General features: G+C 41.5%; 1 protein-coding gene across 5 annotated transcripts in view; it reads left to right on the top strand.

The window, feature by feature from the left end:
- mrtfba (myocardin related transcription factor Ba) overlaps positions 1–17,231 on the top strand; it is a 290,456-nt gene that overhangs the window by 224,323 nt on the left and 48,902 nt on the right. For all 5 annotated transcript variants that reach the window (XM_080207002.1, XM_080206999.1, XM_080207001.1 and 2 more), the window contains 3 exons: positions 11,713–11,768; positions 15,833–15,908; positions 16,044–16,205. In XM_080207002.1, coding sequence (XP_080063128.1) covers positions 11,713–11,768; positions 15,833–15,908; positions 16,044–16,205 — 294 coding nt within the window. The remainder of the gene's footprint in view (positions 1–11,712; positions 11,769–15,832; positions 15,909–16,043; positions 16,206–17,231) is intronic.

Here is a 17,231-nt window from a genome sequence, read left to right as displayed (position 1 = left end):
CACTTTAAAAAAAAAGGGCAACATGGATAAGTTGGGCTGAAGGACCCGTTTCCATGCTGTAAACCTCTATATGAAGCTATGACTCAAATATTTTAATCAGACTGCAAGCCTTCATTTTAACAGTGATTCTATTCCTACCCACAGTTGACCCAGTTTCCCAAACTTCCAGAAACTTGGCAGGTAAAAGGAGAGGGAAGGGCTGAATCCAGAGCTGAATTTGTTTACAGCACTAATTGTGATAGGAATGTATCCACTAGAGCAATAAGCTCACCAGCAAACCAACACACTACCCATCCCCAGGATCAGTCTGCTCCCCTCCAGTCCCCATTGATCAAATTCCCAACAGCTAGAGTGGCACATGGGTCACTGTCTGTGTGGAGTTTGCACATTCTCCCCATGTCTGCATGGGTTTCCTCCAGGTGGTCCAGTTTCCTCCCACACTCCAAAAATGTGCTGGTTCAGTGGATTGGCCAAACATTGGGGTGGCACGATAGCACAGTGGTTAACACTGCTGTCTTTCAGTGTCAGGGACCCAGGTTTGATTCCCGGCTTGGGTCACTGTCTGTGTGGAGTCTGCACGTTCTCCCTGTAGCTGCGTGGGTTTCCTCCGGGTGCTCCAGTTTCTTCCCACATTCTGAAAGACGTGCTGGTTAGGTGCATTGACCTGAACAGACACCGGACTGTGGCAACTAGGGGAATTTCACAGTAACTTTGTTGCATTGTTAATGTAAGCCGTATTCATGACTCAAATAAAGTTTTACTTTAACTTTAAAACTTTAACTATCTCCTTCCCCTCCACCCCCAAGTAAATGTGGAATGAGATTGAATCACAGGCTATAACCAGAGAATCCCCACATTGCAGAAAGAGAGGCCATTTGGCCCCTCGAGTCTGCAACAACTTTCCAAAAGAGCATCTTATCCAAACAATTTAGCATGGCCAATCCACCTAACCTGCACATCTTTGGACTGTGGGAGGAAACTGGAGCACCCAGAGGAAACCCATGCAGATACAGGGAAAATGCGCAAACTCCACAAACAGTGATCCAAAGCCGGAATTGAACCAGGGTCCCTGGCATTGTGAAGCAGCAGTGCTAACCACTGTGCCACTGTACTGCCCTGGCTTTGTTTTCCCTTCATCTTGGAGCAGATCTTTATTTTTCATCTCCTGACTGTAGGCAGCCAGTGAAGAGTGGGTGCTGCTGGTCTAAAGAAGTTCAACAGGTTTAGGCTCAAGTGGCCATTGGCCACAGCTCAAGAACTATATATTAGCAGCTTATATTGATTCATTGTTGTAGAAATATCCAATACAGATGGGGGCCACTCAGCCCATCATGTTTGTGCTGGCTTTTTGAAAGAGCAGTTCAATCATTCGCACTCCCCTAATCTTTGCCCAAAGCCTGGTAAATTCCTCCTTTTCCAGCCTTGTGAATTAAATATCTCACTAGCCCTCAGTATTACCTGCAGGAGAAACAACAACCTAATGAAAATGTTTGTAGTTGATATATTTATTTAATTTGTGCTTCCTTCTATGATTCCTTATTGGAGCCAAGTTTGAGAAGCCCACAAAAACTTAAACCCTGATGCGCAGCTTCCTGTTTGTATTCTGTAATTAAAAACCCTTGCACTGTTCAGTATGTTTGCTTCACATCTTTCACTTAAGCTACGCAGCCTCCTGCTAGTTGCAAGCAGCCACTAATATGTGAATTGACAATCTGCAGCTTCTCAAATCGGTGTTCTAACTGAACCATGGAGAGTGTTGGCTTGTGGTTGCAGAGCAGGGCTGCTTCTAACTTTCTCAGCTGCTTTTCCCAGTTCAATGTGTGTACAGTATGATATTATAGAAAGAGTACAGAAAAGATTTACTAGGATGCTACTGGGACTTGATGATTTGAGTTATAAGGAAAGGCTGGATAGACTGGGGCTTTTTTCCCTGAAACGTAGGAGGCTTAGGGGTGATCTTATGGAGGTCTGTAAAATACTGAGGGACACCGATCAGCTAGATAGCCAATATCTTTTCCAAAAGGTAGGGGAGGCTAAAACTAGAGGGCATAGGTTTAAGGTGAGAGGGGAGAGATACAACAGTGTCCAGAGGGGCAATTTTTTCACACAGAGGGTGGTGGGTGTTTGAAACAACCTGCCAGAGGTAATAGTAGAGGCAGGTACAATTTTGTCCTTTAAAAAGCATTTAAAGAGTTATGTGGGTATAGGTGGATACAGAGGGATATGGGCCAAATGCGGGCAATTGGGATTACTATAGAGGTTTTTAAAAAAAGGGCAACATGGACAAGTTGGGCGGAAGGGCCTGTTTCCATGCTGTAAACCTCAATGAACTCTGAGATTCTAAAATGAAATTGAGTTTATATTTGCAAGTTAGTGCAGATGTCATTCTAAAAGGAGCAGCAGCTATAATGCAGGATAAAGCACAATCTCTCCATTGTAGAAGATAGAAATCTGTCCATTAGCATCATTGCCAGCACTTCTAAATGTATCAGATGTGCATTGGTGATGTGAGTCAACATGAACATGCTGGCCCATTGCATAGTTATTGCTATTTTATCATCAACTAAACACTGTTTTAATAATGCCAAAACTGCTTTGGAATTGAGTACAATAGCCATCAATCTAATGACCAACAAGTGCAGTAAACTCTCTCAGCATCTGGCAATGTTTTGACTTCACTGTTGCAATGTAATTGCAGCCAGCGAAGAGCAGGGTTTCCAAAATTATATTGAAAACATTTTCAGTTCTTTTATTATTTATCTACCTCAACATTAAAAATATTCAAAGACTCCCTTTCTCAAAAGGTGGTGAATGCAGAGTTTCAAAGATTCACAATCCTCTGCAGAGAAGAAAATTCTCCTCTTCTCTGACTTAAATGGATGTCCCCTTACTTTTAGACAGTGGCTCCTAATACTAGATTCTCCCACAAGAGGAAGCATCTTTTCCATTTCCACTCTGTTAAGACCCATCAGAATTTTATATCTTTCAATCAAGTTGCCTCTTACATTGCTAAACTCCAGTGGATACAAGCACAACCTGTCCAGCTTTACCTCACGAGACACCCCACCCAATCAAACTATTAGTCTTGTAAACCTTCTTTGAACAGCTTATATTCACATTGTTCCTTGAATAAGGATACCAATACTATACATAGTACTCCAGATGTCTTCTCACCAATACCCTGTACAACTAAAGCATAACCTCTGTACTTCTGTATTAATTTCCCCGCACAATAAATGAAAGCATTCTATTAGCTTTACTAATTACTGGCTGTATCTACAAACTAACATTTTGTGATTCATGCAGTAGGACATCCAGATCCCTCTGTGCTTAAGCTGTCTGTAATCTCTCATCATTTAGATAATATGCTTTTTTATTCTTCCTGCCAAAATGGACAATTTCACATTTTCTCACATTATATTCCATTTGCCAGATCTTTTGCACATTCACTTAACCTTTCTCTATCCCTTTGTAGCCTCCTTATGTTCTTTTCACAATTTACTTTCCTACCTATCTTTGTGTCGTCAGCAAACTTAGCAACCACACCTTTGGTCCCAGTTCGAGATGTATTGATACATTTGCACAGGAGGTATATGAATCTCGTTTGGGATTTGAACATTTGTTATCAGGAAAATACTTAGCAATTTCAGGCTTCAAACCTATGTATATACAAACATGTGAGTCAGGAGCGGAAGTAAGCCACTCGTCCTTTTGGCAAATTTAGCAACTGTACCTTTGGTGCCTTTTAATCAAAGTAAGTTATATAACTTGTAAAAGGTTGAGGTCCCAGCGCTGATTCCTGTGGCACACCACTTGTCACATCCTGTTGACCAGAAAATGCCTACTTATACCTGCTGTCTGTTCCCTGTTAGCTAGTCAATCTTCTGCCCTTTATCATTTCTCATCTCTACCCAAACAGCTTCGACATCCTGGTTTCCTGAACTTGTTTCATCCCTCTCTAATGTGCTAATACCATCATTAGCTAACAGAGCCACTCCTCCAACTTTTCCTATCTTCCTGTCCTTTCGAGATGTCATGTAGCTTTCAATATTTGGGTTCCAACCTGTGTGATTCTGCAGCCATGGGTAGAATCCTTATGGCCTTGTCACGGTGTGGGCAGGACAGTTCAAAACTTCAGAGGGACCAGAAGATTCTTCCAGCAGGAGGGGGCCATAAAATTCCACCCCATTTCTCTGTATATTTCCAAATGCACTATCAGTTCATCAGTTTTGTTTGGAATGCCCCATGTATTCAGATACAGAGCCTTTAATTCTGTTGTTTTATTATTTTTGTAACAACTAGCCTTACCTGATGATTTATTATTTTTCTACATGTTTTCATTGACTACAATTTCAGTGGCTATTGTCATTTAAACTTGTGCAAAACCTGTTAGCATCCCAAACATGCTAAGTATTGAGAGAAGCAGATGATGAAAACAGTGAGCATTTCTTAGTCCTTCACCTCGAGGTGCTAATTTAATATCAAGTTGAGGATGAGAGGATGAAAGTCCCTTCACATTGCCGACTAGTGCTCCTGAAACGTGTCTGCCACTGTCATTTATTCTTCGGTACAAAATTGCCCATAGTTTAGCACCTTTGGGCCCTTTTCAGTGGTCTCACACAACAGGTCCTTTGAGTGGCTGGTGTGGATATTGGTGGGTTGGGCAGAGGGGAAAAGAGAGCGATGGTAGTGTTGAACTTGGGTATGACGTATCGCCAAGGCCAGCTTCTCCTGATTATCGTTTTCACTGACTTTGATTAGGCAGCTTGTTTCACAGTATTCAATTTCCTTTTTCAAAAATAGTGCCACCATCTTTAGCTCTCTGTGAACTATGTACCCTCACTGCTAACTTCATTCCTCTCCACCTCTCTGTCTTGAAGCCAAACTCGCCATCCTATTTGACCCTAAACTGACCCCCGAACCCTATAACCTCTCCATCACAAAGATTACCTACTTACATCTTGCCCATCCCTGCCCATCTGCTTCCGAAACCCTCGTCCATTCCTTTGTTACCTCAAGACTTGACTATTGTGCTGCTTTTCTTTCTCACCCGTCGCGCTCTGTAAACCTTCACTCTGTAACAATAGTAATTCTGTTTTATTTCTTTGTGAGAAGCTCTGAGTCAGAATGAAAATGTGCTGGTTTCAAATATAAAGCAGTCAAAGCACAATTTTCAAAATAAAATGCCAGATTATTTCATGTGACTTGTTTACTTATTCATGGAATGAAGGTGTTGCTAGTCAGGTCAGCATCTTTTGTTTGTTCCAAGTTGCCCTTGGGAAGGAGCTGATGAGCCACCTTCTTGAACCATTGCAGTCTGTGTGATGAAGGTGCGCCCAGTATGCTGTTAGTCAAGGAGTTCCAGAATTTTGACTCACCGTCAGTGAAAGAACAGTAATTTGTTTCCAAGTTTCGTGAATGTAGCTCCAATCCATCACGCAAACCAGCCTCCCATCCATTGACTCTGTCTACACTTGCCGCTGCCTTGGCAAAGCAGCCCGCATAATTAAGGACCCCACGCACCCTGGACATTCTCTCTCCCATCTCCTTCCTTTGGGAAAAAGATACAAAAATCTGAGGTCACGTAGCAACCGACTCAAGAACTGCTTCAACCCTGCTGACATCAGACTTTTGAGTGGACCAAGCTCGCAATAAGTTGATCTTTCTCTACACCCTACCTATGACTGTAACACTACATTCTGCACCCTTTCCTTTCTTTCTCTTCTCTATGAACGGTATGCTTTGTATAGCATGCAAGAAACAAAATTTTCACTGTATAGTAATACATGTAACAATAATAAATCAAATCAAAGTTTGGATTGTATATGACATAAAGGGGGGCCTGGAGTTGGGAGCTACAAAATTGCTTTCCACATCCTTAACAAGCTTTGAACTTATTTTAATTGGTAATGGGTTGAAGGGTTATGGGGAGAAGGAAGGAAAATGGGGATGAGGAGCATATCAGCTATGATAGAATGATGGAGCAGACTCAATGGACTGAATGGCCACATTCTGCTCTTATATCTTATGAACTTATGAGCATTAGCAAGAATTTTAGTGGAAATCAGCCCCTTTGTGAGCCATTTCTCCTGTAGACTTCAACTCCTTTACCTTTGTAATGTCTTGAGCTAAATGCAGGCTAGATATGTTTCAATTCAAGGATCCGTATTGGCTACCTTCAAAAATCATCTTCACCTGAATATGCTATCATAGATCACTTACAAAACACAACACTTATTTAAAATAAAATTTATATATTATTCATGAGGTGAAAGGATTTTCCAAGTTGTATGGTTTATTCATCCATTGTACTGTGGAAGCAAAGTGTTCTAAATCTACCATTGTGAGTAGATCAATAGGAAGTAATGAAACTGCAGAGCAATATCTACTGAGTAAGAACTGTAGTTGTTATCAGGCAGTGGGTTAGTATTTTCTGTTTCACATCGTGTTCCAACTGCTGGCACAGCATTTAAAGTTATAGCTAACAAAAAACGTACATTGCTCAGAGACCTGGACTGAGATGCTGCAATGTATTTCAAGTGTCTATACTGTAAGTAAATCAAAAATGTGGAGCTGTCTATACAAATGTGTTGCAGGGAATGGTTATTGTTGTAAAGAATGACTAGTTTGGAAGCATTTTAAGAATATGGCAGGCTGACCTTGTTGTAAGAAGTTGGCAAGAAATGCACAGAGTATAATAATTTAAACTGTGTGGTTCCAACAAAGGCCTCCTGCTGTTAGACATCTTTTTATAATTCTGCCAATGTAATGGTTGTGATCGGGGAAGTTTAATTACGGTTGTTTTATGTCGGCCATTCTTTAGAGAAGCAATGTTTTACATTTCTGAATTGCAAACTGGAATACAGCCTGTGGGAAAGTAAAACCTCAGAAAGATCCAGTTATGTGTCAACAAATTTAATGCATGTGGTCACAAACGAAAACTTGCATTAGTCTGAATCAGATTTCCAACAATATCTCAAAGAGAGAAGCATCTTAAACAAGATAATTCATAAAGAATTGTACCTAGATGTTAGTGAATGGAAGTTGGGTAGATTGATTGAAGTATTTGACCATAGATGTGTTGCTCATCTACACAGATAATCCGGATGATATGATTGTATCAAGATCTCTATTTTCATTTTATTTGTAGATTTCACTCTTTAAACTGCATGCAATTTCCAGTAGTGGCTTGTAGCAGCTATGAGCTAGCAATGGGCAGTTGAACAAGTGAGTGTTTTTGTAAGTCTGTGCCTCTGAGTGAGAAGCGTTTGTCTTAGTGATTTGGGATGTGTGATGCAAACCAATTAAGATGGGAAATTGTGGTTTTGCTTACAGAATTTAAAGTATGCTCAATGGAAATACATATCAGCACAAAGGAGATCTGATTTTTTGAGTGCATGTCATAGGTGGTTCAATGCCCCAAATCATAAAATATCCAATGCGCTCCTGGCCAGACTCCCACATTCTCCATAAATTTAAGGTTATGCAAAACTTTGCAGCAAGTCCCATTCATACATCACCCCTGTGCTGACTTACGATGGCTCATGTATAAGCAATGCCTCGATTTTCAAGTACTCCACCTTGTTCTCAGATTCTCCATGCCTGGTCCCTCTGTGATCTCCAGCCCCACAACCCTCCAAGGTACTTGCATTCTTCTAATTCTGGCACCTACAGTATCCCCATTCTAACTCCATCACTTGTGGCTGTACCTTCAGCTGTCAAAGTCCTCAGCTCTGGAATTCCTTTCTGAAACATTTCCAATAAGTTGCTGCTGTTGTTGTGATTGATTTAAGAGCATAAGAACTAGGAGCAGGAGTAGTCCATTCAGCCGTTCAAGCCCACTCCACCATGAGATCACGGTTGATCTCCTACATCAACACGACTGTCTGCACCTTCCCCGAATCCCTTGATGTTTTTAACATTTAGAAATTTATTCATTTCAATCTTGAATATGGATAATAGGAATGAACCAAGCTAAAGAAAGGGAGAAAACAGTTAAAAGACAAGTCACCTTAGGCTGTTCTTGATTGTTTTTCTTTATTTGCTCATGGAATAAAAGTATTGCAGGCTGGGCCAGCATTTATTGCCCATCCCTAATTGCCTTGAAACTGAGTGGTGTGCTAGGCCATTTCAGAGGGCATTTTAGAGTCAACCACATTGATGTGATTCTGGAATCTCATGTAGGCCAGACCAGGTAAAGATGGCAGATCTCCTTCCCAGGACAGATGGAATTTTATAACAGTCGATAGTGGTTCCATGTTCATTTGTTAGACTTTTAATTCCAGACTTTCACTATCTACTGTGGTGGGATTTGAACCCCAGTTCCATGGGCATTATCCTGGGTCTCTAGATTACCAGTCCATTGAGAATACCACTACCCCTTCTATCTGCCTCAAACTCCAGAGCCAGAGGTTGAGAGCAGGAGCCCTGTTAGCTGAGAAATGGGAGATGCAGCTGGGGATTAATTTAAAGTAGGTGGGGAAAAATGTTTGTGGAACTGATTGCTTACAAATAAATTTTGTCTTTTTATTGCCTTCAGTTTTTTGTCCATTCCATGAAAGTGATCACTGCTGGCAGTCCTTTGATAACCTGTCTACATAGTCATTTTCTACATAAATCTACACACTTACAAGATTAATGTTATAAATTAGTGCTCCTGGCACAGAACTGCATACCAGTAGTGGATGGTTTGAAAGTTTACTTTTTTGTGTCAGTCAGTTTCTTCACTGGGGACATCACAATCAAGTCTGATCATTGATGACTGTGCTCTTGGCAGCAGGTCTCTGAGAATATAGGACTGCATTTCTATGGCGTCTTTTATAAATTCTCAGGTGTTGGAGGGAATGAAGGAACTGAGTCTTCTAAGACTATATAGAACTTCAACAAAAATGGCTTTATTCAACATTCATGAGGGAGAGCAGTACTCGGAGCTGTAATTCCAGCTTGATCCCAAGCCACTGTACTCATTGTAGGTTCTTGCACATTCTTATACTCTTTTGCATTACAAAGTGCTGCATTTCAATTCGGTCATCATATTGTTATTTTAAATTTGGTAAAGGTCTGTTTTGATCATATTATGCTAATCCATTATCCTGTGTGCTTTATCTTTTAATCATTTTTTGAACATATCCTGTGTGCCTGTTTGCAATATCAAAGCATTGTAGTAATCAAGCTGATTTCACTGGTGTGTTAATTATCCCCATTTCCCTAACGCTTGATTAGTTTTCCAGAAACACGACAGCTCCTCGAGACATTGTGGAGTGTTGATGAACGGTATTGATTCTCCTTAGGCTTTCACGGTGGCACAGTGGTTAGCGCTGCTGCCTCACAGTGCCAGAGACCCATGTTTGATTTCCAGCTTGGATCACTGTCCATGCAGAGTCTGCACATTCTCCTGGTGTCTGCGTGGGTTTCCTTCGGGTGCTCCGGTTTCCTCCCACAGTCCAAAAGACGTGACGGTTAGGTGCATTGGCCGTGTTAAATTCTCTCTGTGTACCCGAACAGGCACTGAAGTGTGGCAACTGGGGGATTTTTCACAGTAACTTATTGCAGTATGAATGTAAGCCTAATTGTGACACAAACTTATAAACTTTAACCTCTTTTAGGAGCTGCCCTCCTTGCTTTGTCCTTAGTTTATTTAATTTAGCTTAATGGTTTTCACCAGAAAGAATGTTGTAGGAAATACGACAGCCAATTTGCACACAGCAAGGTCTGACATACAGCAATGTGATGAGGGTCTATTTTAATTACATTGGCATTAAGGCTAGGAAAACGAGTTACTTTCCCAGAACATTTATGTCAACTTTAAACTCCACTCCTCCCTACCCAAGATCAACTAACTAGGTTGAATCTGCAGTCTTCTGGCTGTGTGCTCAGTATCATTCTGAACATGCACTAAATGATTGAAAGAGCAGTTTTATGTTATCATTATCAGTTGGTGTCTTGTGGGAGCCTTCTTCAGCAGTGTCTTCACAGTTTGCATTCAGTCACCAGAATTGCTCAGCTTTATACAGTTGATTATATGAGTTGGTTTGCTGTGATATTTCTGGTTATGCTCAGTGTAAGATAGAGGGGGAACAACACAAAGGCAAAGATAAGAGAAGGTCAGAAAGAAAATGTAAATGCAACATGCTGGAAGTATTCAATAGTTCAGAATCTGTGGAGAGAGCAACAGTCAACGTTTCAGTCTGTACTGAGGAAAGTTAGATGCAATAGGTTTTGAGAAGTGAAAGAGGCCAGGCGAGGTCAGAAATAGAACGCAGAGGAATGTGTGATAGGTTGGAACAAGGAGAGATGAAATGATAGAATTGTGCAAACATAAGAAGGAAACGAGAAAGCAATGAAGATATATAAGGTAGAAGCACCAATTGGAAATCCAAGAGAGACTTTCAAAACTATTGATCACTGAAATAGGCAGGCATAAATTAGAGCAGTCACTGCCTGTATTCTTTGACCATCTATCATGGTGTCACAGAAAGATTTTAACACATTCTCATTTTTCCAAGCTGAATTTACTCTCCATACTCCAATTATAAACAGTAACAAATTAGCATCTTAATGGAATAAAATGTGCCACACCACTTTATAGGACCATTACAAAATTTAGGTTCAAGGTGAGGGGCAGGAGGTTTAGGGAGGATGTGAGGAAAACCTTTTCAACCCAGAGGATGGTGACGGTCTGGAATGTGCTGCCTGGGAGGGTGGTGGAGGCAGGTTCCCTCACATCTTTTAAATGTACCTGGATGAGCCCTTAGCACGTCATAACATTCAGGGCCAAGGGATTAGGTGGAAGGTCAGGTGGCTCTCGCGTGATGCTGCAGACTCGATGGGCTGAAGGGTCTCTTCAGCTCTTCTATGGTTCTAAAATTTGACGTGGACTCAAATGAAGGCAGATGGTCAAAAGCTTGGTCAAAGAGGCAGGTTTTCTGAAGCATCTTGAAAAAAGAAAGGTAGAGTTTTGTGACAAAGGGCATTCTACTGTATAGGGCCAAGGTAGCTCAAGGCATGGTCACCAGTTGTGTGGAGTGATTAAAATCAGTGATGCTGAAGAGGCAGAATTAGATGAGCACAGATACCTGAGAAGGTTGTGGCATTGAAGAAGATTATAGACAATGAGGGGAGAGGCCATGAAGGGATCAGAAAACAAGGATGAGAATTTTAAAATCACATCATTGTTTGACCAAGAGCCAATTGCAGTCAACGAGCACAGGACTGATAGAGAATAGGTCTTTGAATTAGTTAAGACATAGACAATGTGTTTTGGATGATCTCATGGTTAGGGAGGATTGAAGACCAGCCAAGAGGGTGTTGGAATAGTTGAGTTAGAGGTAACAAAGGCTTGGACTGGAAATGATACATATTTCTTTTAACTACCTTACTTAATTGCTTTCATCCTTGATGCTTAGCACAAATGCTATTCCAAATTGCTAAATGTTATGGTAGTTTTTTTCTAATAATCAATAAATTGATTACCACAATTAATAAGTCTTAGTTGCAGAACAATGATTGTTAAGTATTCCAATCATTTACACATATGTTGTTAATTTGTTCATCTATTTGGTAGAATTGATGACTCAGATGAGTAGTTCCAAGGTGGTGTATTATTAGTTGCATGCTGTTTCCCTGACTGCCGTTCATTGTGAAAGTGTTACCACATTTCCTCTGCGAGATGTTTCCTGTTGGTTTAAATTCCTCCCTGTCACCTGTTCACAGCATTGAAGAGCCCAGCTGCATTCCATGAACAGAGGAAGAGTTTGGAACGAGCAAGGGTAAGAATCTCAATTGTGCTTCCCATAATGGATAAGCCTAACTAGGCAACACCTGTGTTAAGTTCATGAAAAATGTCTAAAAGTACAATATCTTCATTGGCCTGCTGCAGATTCTAACTGAAAGTATTGCAAAAACAAGAATAAGCCATTGCACTTCTCAAACTTGACAAAATGTCCATTGTAACTTTCCTCCCAAATTTGTTGTGTACACTTCTCAATATCCAGCTTTAGCTATTCTTATTTTTCCCCTTATTTATCATGAGTTGCTTCATGCCTTGCAGTCATGCATTCTGCCATCAAGCAGTACAATCTCAATGCTGCTCCATATCTGCTACTTGCGTGGAATGTAAGCAAAACCAGGGAGAAAGATGATTAGAAGGGCAGTATTGGTCGGGGATTCAATAGTGAGGGGAACAGAAAGGCCTTTGACTTTGGGATGGGGTGTGGATGATAAGTAGCCAGAGATCACGGTCCATGTCAATACCAATGACATGGGCAGAAATGAGGAATGAAATCCTGAAGGCAAGTTTAGAGAGCTAGGAGAGAGACTGAGAAGCAAGACCTCAAAGAGAGTAATCTCCTGACGACTCAGTCCCATTTATAATAGTACAAAAATAGGTAGATAAAACTGGTGAATGCATGGTTGACACAATGGTTCAGAAGAAGGGACTTTAGATCCCTGAGGTATTGGGATTGCTTCCAAGGAAAAGTCTACCTGGACAAGACAGATGGAATGCACCTCTGGAGCCAGTGTCCTCATGGATTTTGCTGGCATTGTAGGGAAGTGTTTAAACTAACTTGGCAGAGGGATGGTAATATGAAGGTAGATTCAGAAGGGGGAAGAAAAAAGTTGGAAATGAATGACACAATATTAGTCAGCTTGTTTGGAAAGCAGAGGAAACAAAAGCTAGAAACTAGACAACAGGGGAGTTTGGCAATGCTATATGGTATTACTTTAATGCAAGGAGTCTGGACAATAAAGCAAAATTTGCTGAGACCACAGATTGACATGTGGGAGTATGATATTATGGCCCATAACTTCCTGGCTTCCTCGCGTTGGATTTGGGCGTACCTCAAAGATATGCTAGGGAATCCTGGGAACTTCCCAGGATAAGGATTTACACAACAATTGTCCAGAAGTGCTAACTTCCCCCCCCCACCCAGACAATAACATCTTGCTGGAAACTATCCACAAAGCGACTTAAATCACTAACTTCAGGTGGTTCTGCTAGTGTTACACTAACAGTTACTCCGAATGAGTTAGCAGAAATAAAACCACTTCTAACTTTAGCATAACTATCTTAAACATCCAGACTAAGTCCTGCATGGGACACCCCCACACCCTGAAGGGAATTTTCCAGCCGCCACTCCCCGCAGTGGTAGGTTTTCCCTGTGGTAGAGATGGCTCGCCATTTGTCTCTGGTGGGATCTTCCAGTCCCGCCAAAGTCCACAGCATTTTTCATAGTTTGCCCATCCCGCCACTGGGTAACCTGCAGTAGGGGTCACCTTCAGCAGGGCCGGATAATTCCGCCAGCAGGAAGGACTGGAAAATCCTGCCCTTAGCATTTGTTTTTGCAAAAGAGAGGGATGATGCAGACATTGCAATCAGGGAGGGAGAAAGAGTATGAAATATTATTTGAAGTTAACACAGTGAAAGAGAAAGTATTAGCATTCATGAAAGTGCATAAATCCCCAGGCCCTGGTGAAATTTATCTTGGACTCTTTTCAAAAAAAAAGCAAGAGAAGAAATGGTGGCATCTCTGACTATTGTTTAACTCTCCACTCTGGCTGCAGGTGTAGGACTGAAGGGCAGCTAGTATTGTAGCATTGTTTAACAAGGGAGAAGGGGATGGTCTGACTAATTGTAAGTCACTCAACTGAATCTTGACGTTGGAAAAATTATGGGAAATAAATCCTGAGGGACAGGATAGGTCTTCATTTAGAAAAAAAAAACTGATTAATCAAAAACGGTCAATGCAGTTTTGTTAAGGGATGTTCAGGTCTGGCTAACATTGACAGAACCTTTGAGGTAATGAGAAGGATCAATGAAAGGAGTACGTTTGGTGTAGCCTATGTAGATTTTAGCAAGAATGTTGATAAGATTTCATATGGTTTATGGTCACAAAAGCAAAAGCCTAAATAATCCAAGGCAAAATGGCCAGTTAGGTCCTAAATTGGTTCAGAAGCAGGAAGCAAAATGTAATGGCCAATGGGTCTGGATCTCATCACCTGCTAGAGTCCCATACAGGAGGTTAGTTAGCAAAATTAAGGCACATGGAATAGGAAGTAATATACTGGCATGGATTAAAGATTGGTTAACAGGCAAGCTACAAAGTAGGAATAAACAGATCATTTTTGCAATGGCAGGCTGTAACTAATAGGGTACTGGTACTGGGGCCTCCAGTTTTTCACAATATTTAGATCATAATCACAATGATTTGGATGTGGGTGCCTAATGTAATATTTCCAAATTCACATGGCACAGAGCTGGGTTGAGGAAGCTGTAGAGCAACTACAGGAGGATTTGGACAGATTTAATGAGTGGACAAGAACATGGCAGATGGAATATAAGGTGAAAACATTAAAGATTATCTAGTTTAAGGGGAACCAATGTATGGAGTGTTTCTTAAATGGTAAGAAATTAGAAAGTGTGGATGTACAAAGGGACCAAAGTGTCCTCATCAATAAGTCATTGAAAGCTAACATGCAGGTGCAGCAAGCTATTAGGAGGCTAATGTTTGCCTTTATCGCAAGAGGACTTGGTTACAGGAGTAGTGAAGAGTGCACGTGAAGTACTGTGTGCAGTTTTGATCCCCTTACCTAAGAATTACCATAGAGGGATTGCAACAGAAGTTCATCAGACTTGTTCCAGGGATGGTGGGACTGTCTTCTGAAGAGAGATTGGGCAAACTGAGCCTGTATTCTGTGGCACTTTGATGAATAAGAGGTGATCTCATTGAAACCTGCAAAATTCTTAAAGGAATAACAGGTAGATGCAGGCAAGATGTTTCCTCTAGTTGGAGAGTCTAGAACCAGGGGGCAGAATTTTAAAATAAGTGGGATGCCAGTTGGGCTGAGATGAGGAGAAACTGTTTTTATTCAGAAGATTGGTGAATCTTCGAGTAAAAACAGTTTCTCCTCAATTCCAGAGGGTTGTGAACCTTTGGAATTCTGTACCCCAGAGGGCTGTGGAAGCTCAGTGATTGAATCTGTTTAAGATAGAGATTGATAGATTTCTGATCAACAATAACTTCAAGGGTTGTGGGGATAGTTTGGGAATGATCAGCCATGATAGCAATGAGCGGAGGCGCAGGCCCAATGAGCCTGAATGGCTTTCTCCAGCTCCCGTGCCTAAAAGGGTTGTAGAGGTGAAAACACTCACAACGTGCAAAAAGTACTTGGGTCATGGCACATGAAATATATATGGATAAAATCTGCAAAGTGGAACTAGACCAGATAGCCACCTGTTGTCAGGCCAGGAATGATGGGTGAGTGGCCTCCTTCCCTGCTGTAAATGTCTATGATTCCCACGGCAGGCGTATGTGACAGGCAGCGAAGTGAAATTCCTTCTCACAAAAAAAATCACGATTGTGCCAGGAGCTGGGTGAGCTTTGGAGATTATTAACTCTAGGATTTGAACCTTCAGATGTCTTGTTGGGAAGACAATATTCAGTTGGTTCCATTTCCAATGGGAAGAACTTTATTGACATTCAGTTGACCTTTCTGCAAATACGCCATTTCTTGAATAATTGCTGAATAACATGAGCAGAGGAAGAGGATGAGCAGAAGAGTTCTGAAGAAGAATCATATTGGGCACAAAACATTAACTCTGTTTCTGTCTCTGCAGATGCTGCCAGACCTGCCAAGAGTTTCCAGGATATTCTATTTTCATTTCATTTTCCAGCATCTGCAGTATTTTGCTTTTATTTAAGGGAGTGAGCACGTTCAAGGCGTTCTTTCTCTATGATTACAGAAAACAAAACAGCTTTCCCTTTTATTACCAGAAAAATATCTGTAACTAACCAGAACTTTAAGTAGAACTTCCAAATCTGTACTCTTTCAGACTGAGGACTACCTGAAACACAAGATACGAAGTAGGCCGGAGAGGTCCGAATTGGTCAGGATGCACATTTTAGAGGGTAAGGAAAGATCTGAACTCTGAAGCAAAACATTCTTACCAAGTTTACAATTACATAATCCATGAAGCATTTCTAGAAACAACATGTTTTGTGTTGCAAATTTCTTCCCATTAAATATTGGCATGAAATCTGCAGAGACCTTGGCAGAGCCTTCACTGCAGGCCACTCAGATGAAGCTAAAAAGAGCCAGACTGGCAGATGATCTAAATGAGAAGATCGCTCAGAGACCAGGCCCGATGGAACTTGTGGAAAAGAACATTCTTCCCGTAGATTCCAGCTTAAAAGAAGCAATTAAAGGCAAGTAGCAAATCATTTCACAGTTTGGTTAACTTTGGCTTACTGAGACTGATGAGAGGATGAGGAGCAACTAGTAGATGTGTGGAGAAGGGTTAGAAGTAAGTGTAATGAAACAGAACGAAGAGAAAGATTTGGGTTTATATAATACCTTTCAGAACTACAGGGTGTTCCAATGGGCTTTGCCAATTAAGCACTTTTTGGAGTGAAGTCATTGTTGTGGAGTAGGAAACATTGCTCAATTTGTGCAGAGTAAGCTCACAGACACCAATGTTATACCAGATAATCCGCTTCGGTGGTGTTAGTTGAGGGATAAATATTGGGGAGGGCACTAAAAAACACCCCCTTGCTCTTCTTGCCTTGGGACCTTTTATGTCCTGAGAGAGCAGATGGGGTGGTGGAAGGGGGTAGGGTATGGGGAGAGATTTGAGACAGATCCTGGGTCAGAAGATGTCCAGCAGGTATGGTAAAGGTTTTACTAGTGGGGCAGGACTGCTCCTCTTGGTCACACAAGAAGGCCTTGGACCAACTATCCCTCTCATCCCATCAACCCCCCAATCGCAAATCTTCACCTGGTTTTCCCCTGCTCTCTCCCTAATTACCAGTCTGCTCCACCCAACCATAGTCTTTCCAATCATAAAGCTGGGATCCTCCCTTCTGAATGCTGGGAATCATCCCTAGGAGTTACCAGCTATTACCTCCTGCCTCTACATTGTCCACTCTCTCTCTGGCCAGTCTGTCAGTGTGGCCTGCTGCATGAGGCCCTGTGTAAAGGCCAGCTTCTCTTGTCAGGTTTGTTACCATATTACCCACTCCAATGCATCCTCGCAGGCTCCTTATTAATATTGGGGCCTTGATTTCAACTTGGATAAGATAGGGGATGACAGTTTCCCAGACATAGGGGGAATCTTACCAAAAAAGTTCCAAGTCCAGCTGGGTGGAAAATGGGAGAGTTTCTTACCCGTTTTTTGGGAGAGTTCAAGCCCAGAATTGTATGCACTCAGTGCAGGAAAAAATGGGCTAAACCAT

Source organism: Carcharhinus amblyrhynchos, chromosome 18 (assembly GCF_965287045.1).
Source record: "Carcharhinus amblyrhynchos chromosome 18, sCarAmb.v2.hapA, whole genome shotgun sequence".
NCBI lineage: Eukaryota > Metazoa > Chordata > Chondrichthyes > Carcharhiniformes > Carcharhinidae > Carcharhinus > Carcharhinus amblyrhynchos.
The sequence above is the reverse complement of the archived record's forward strand: the minus strand, read 5'-3'. Positions and strand labels throughout refer to the sequence as shown.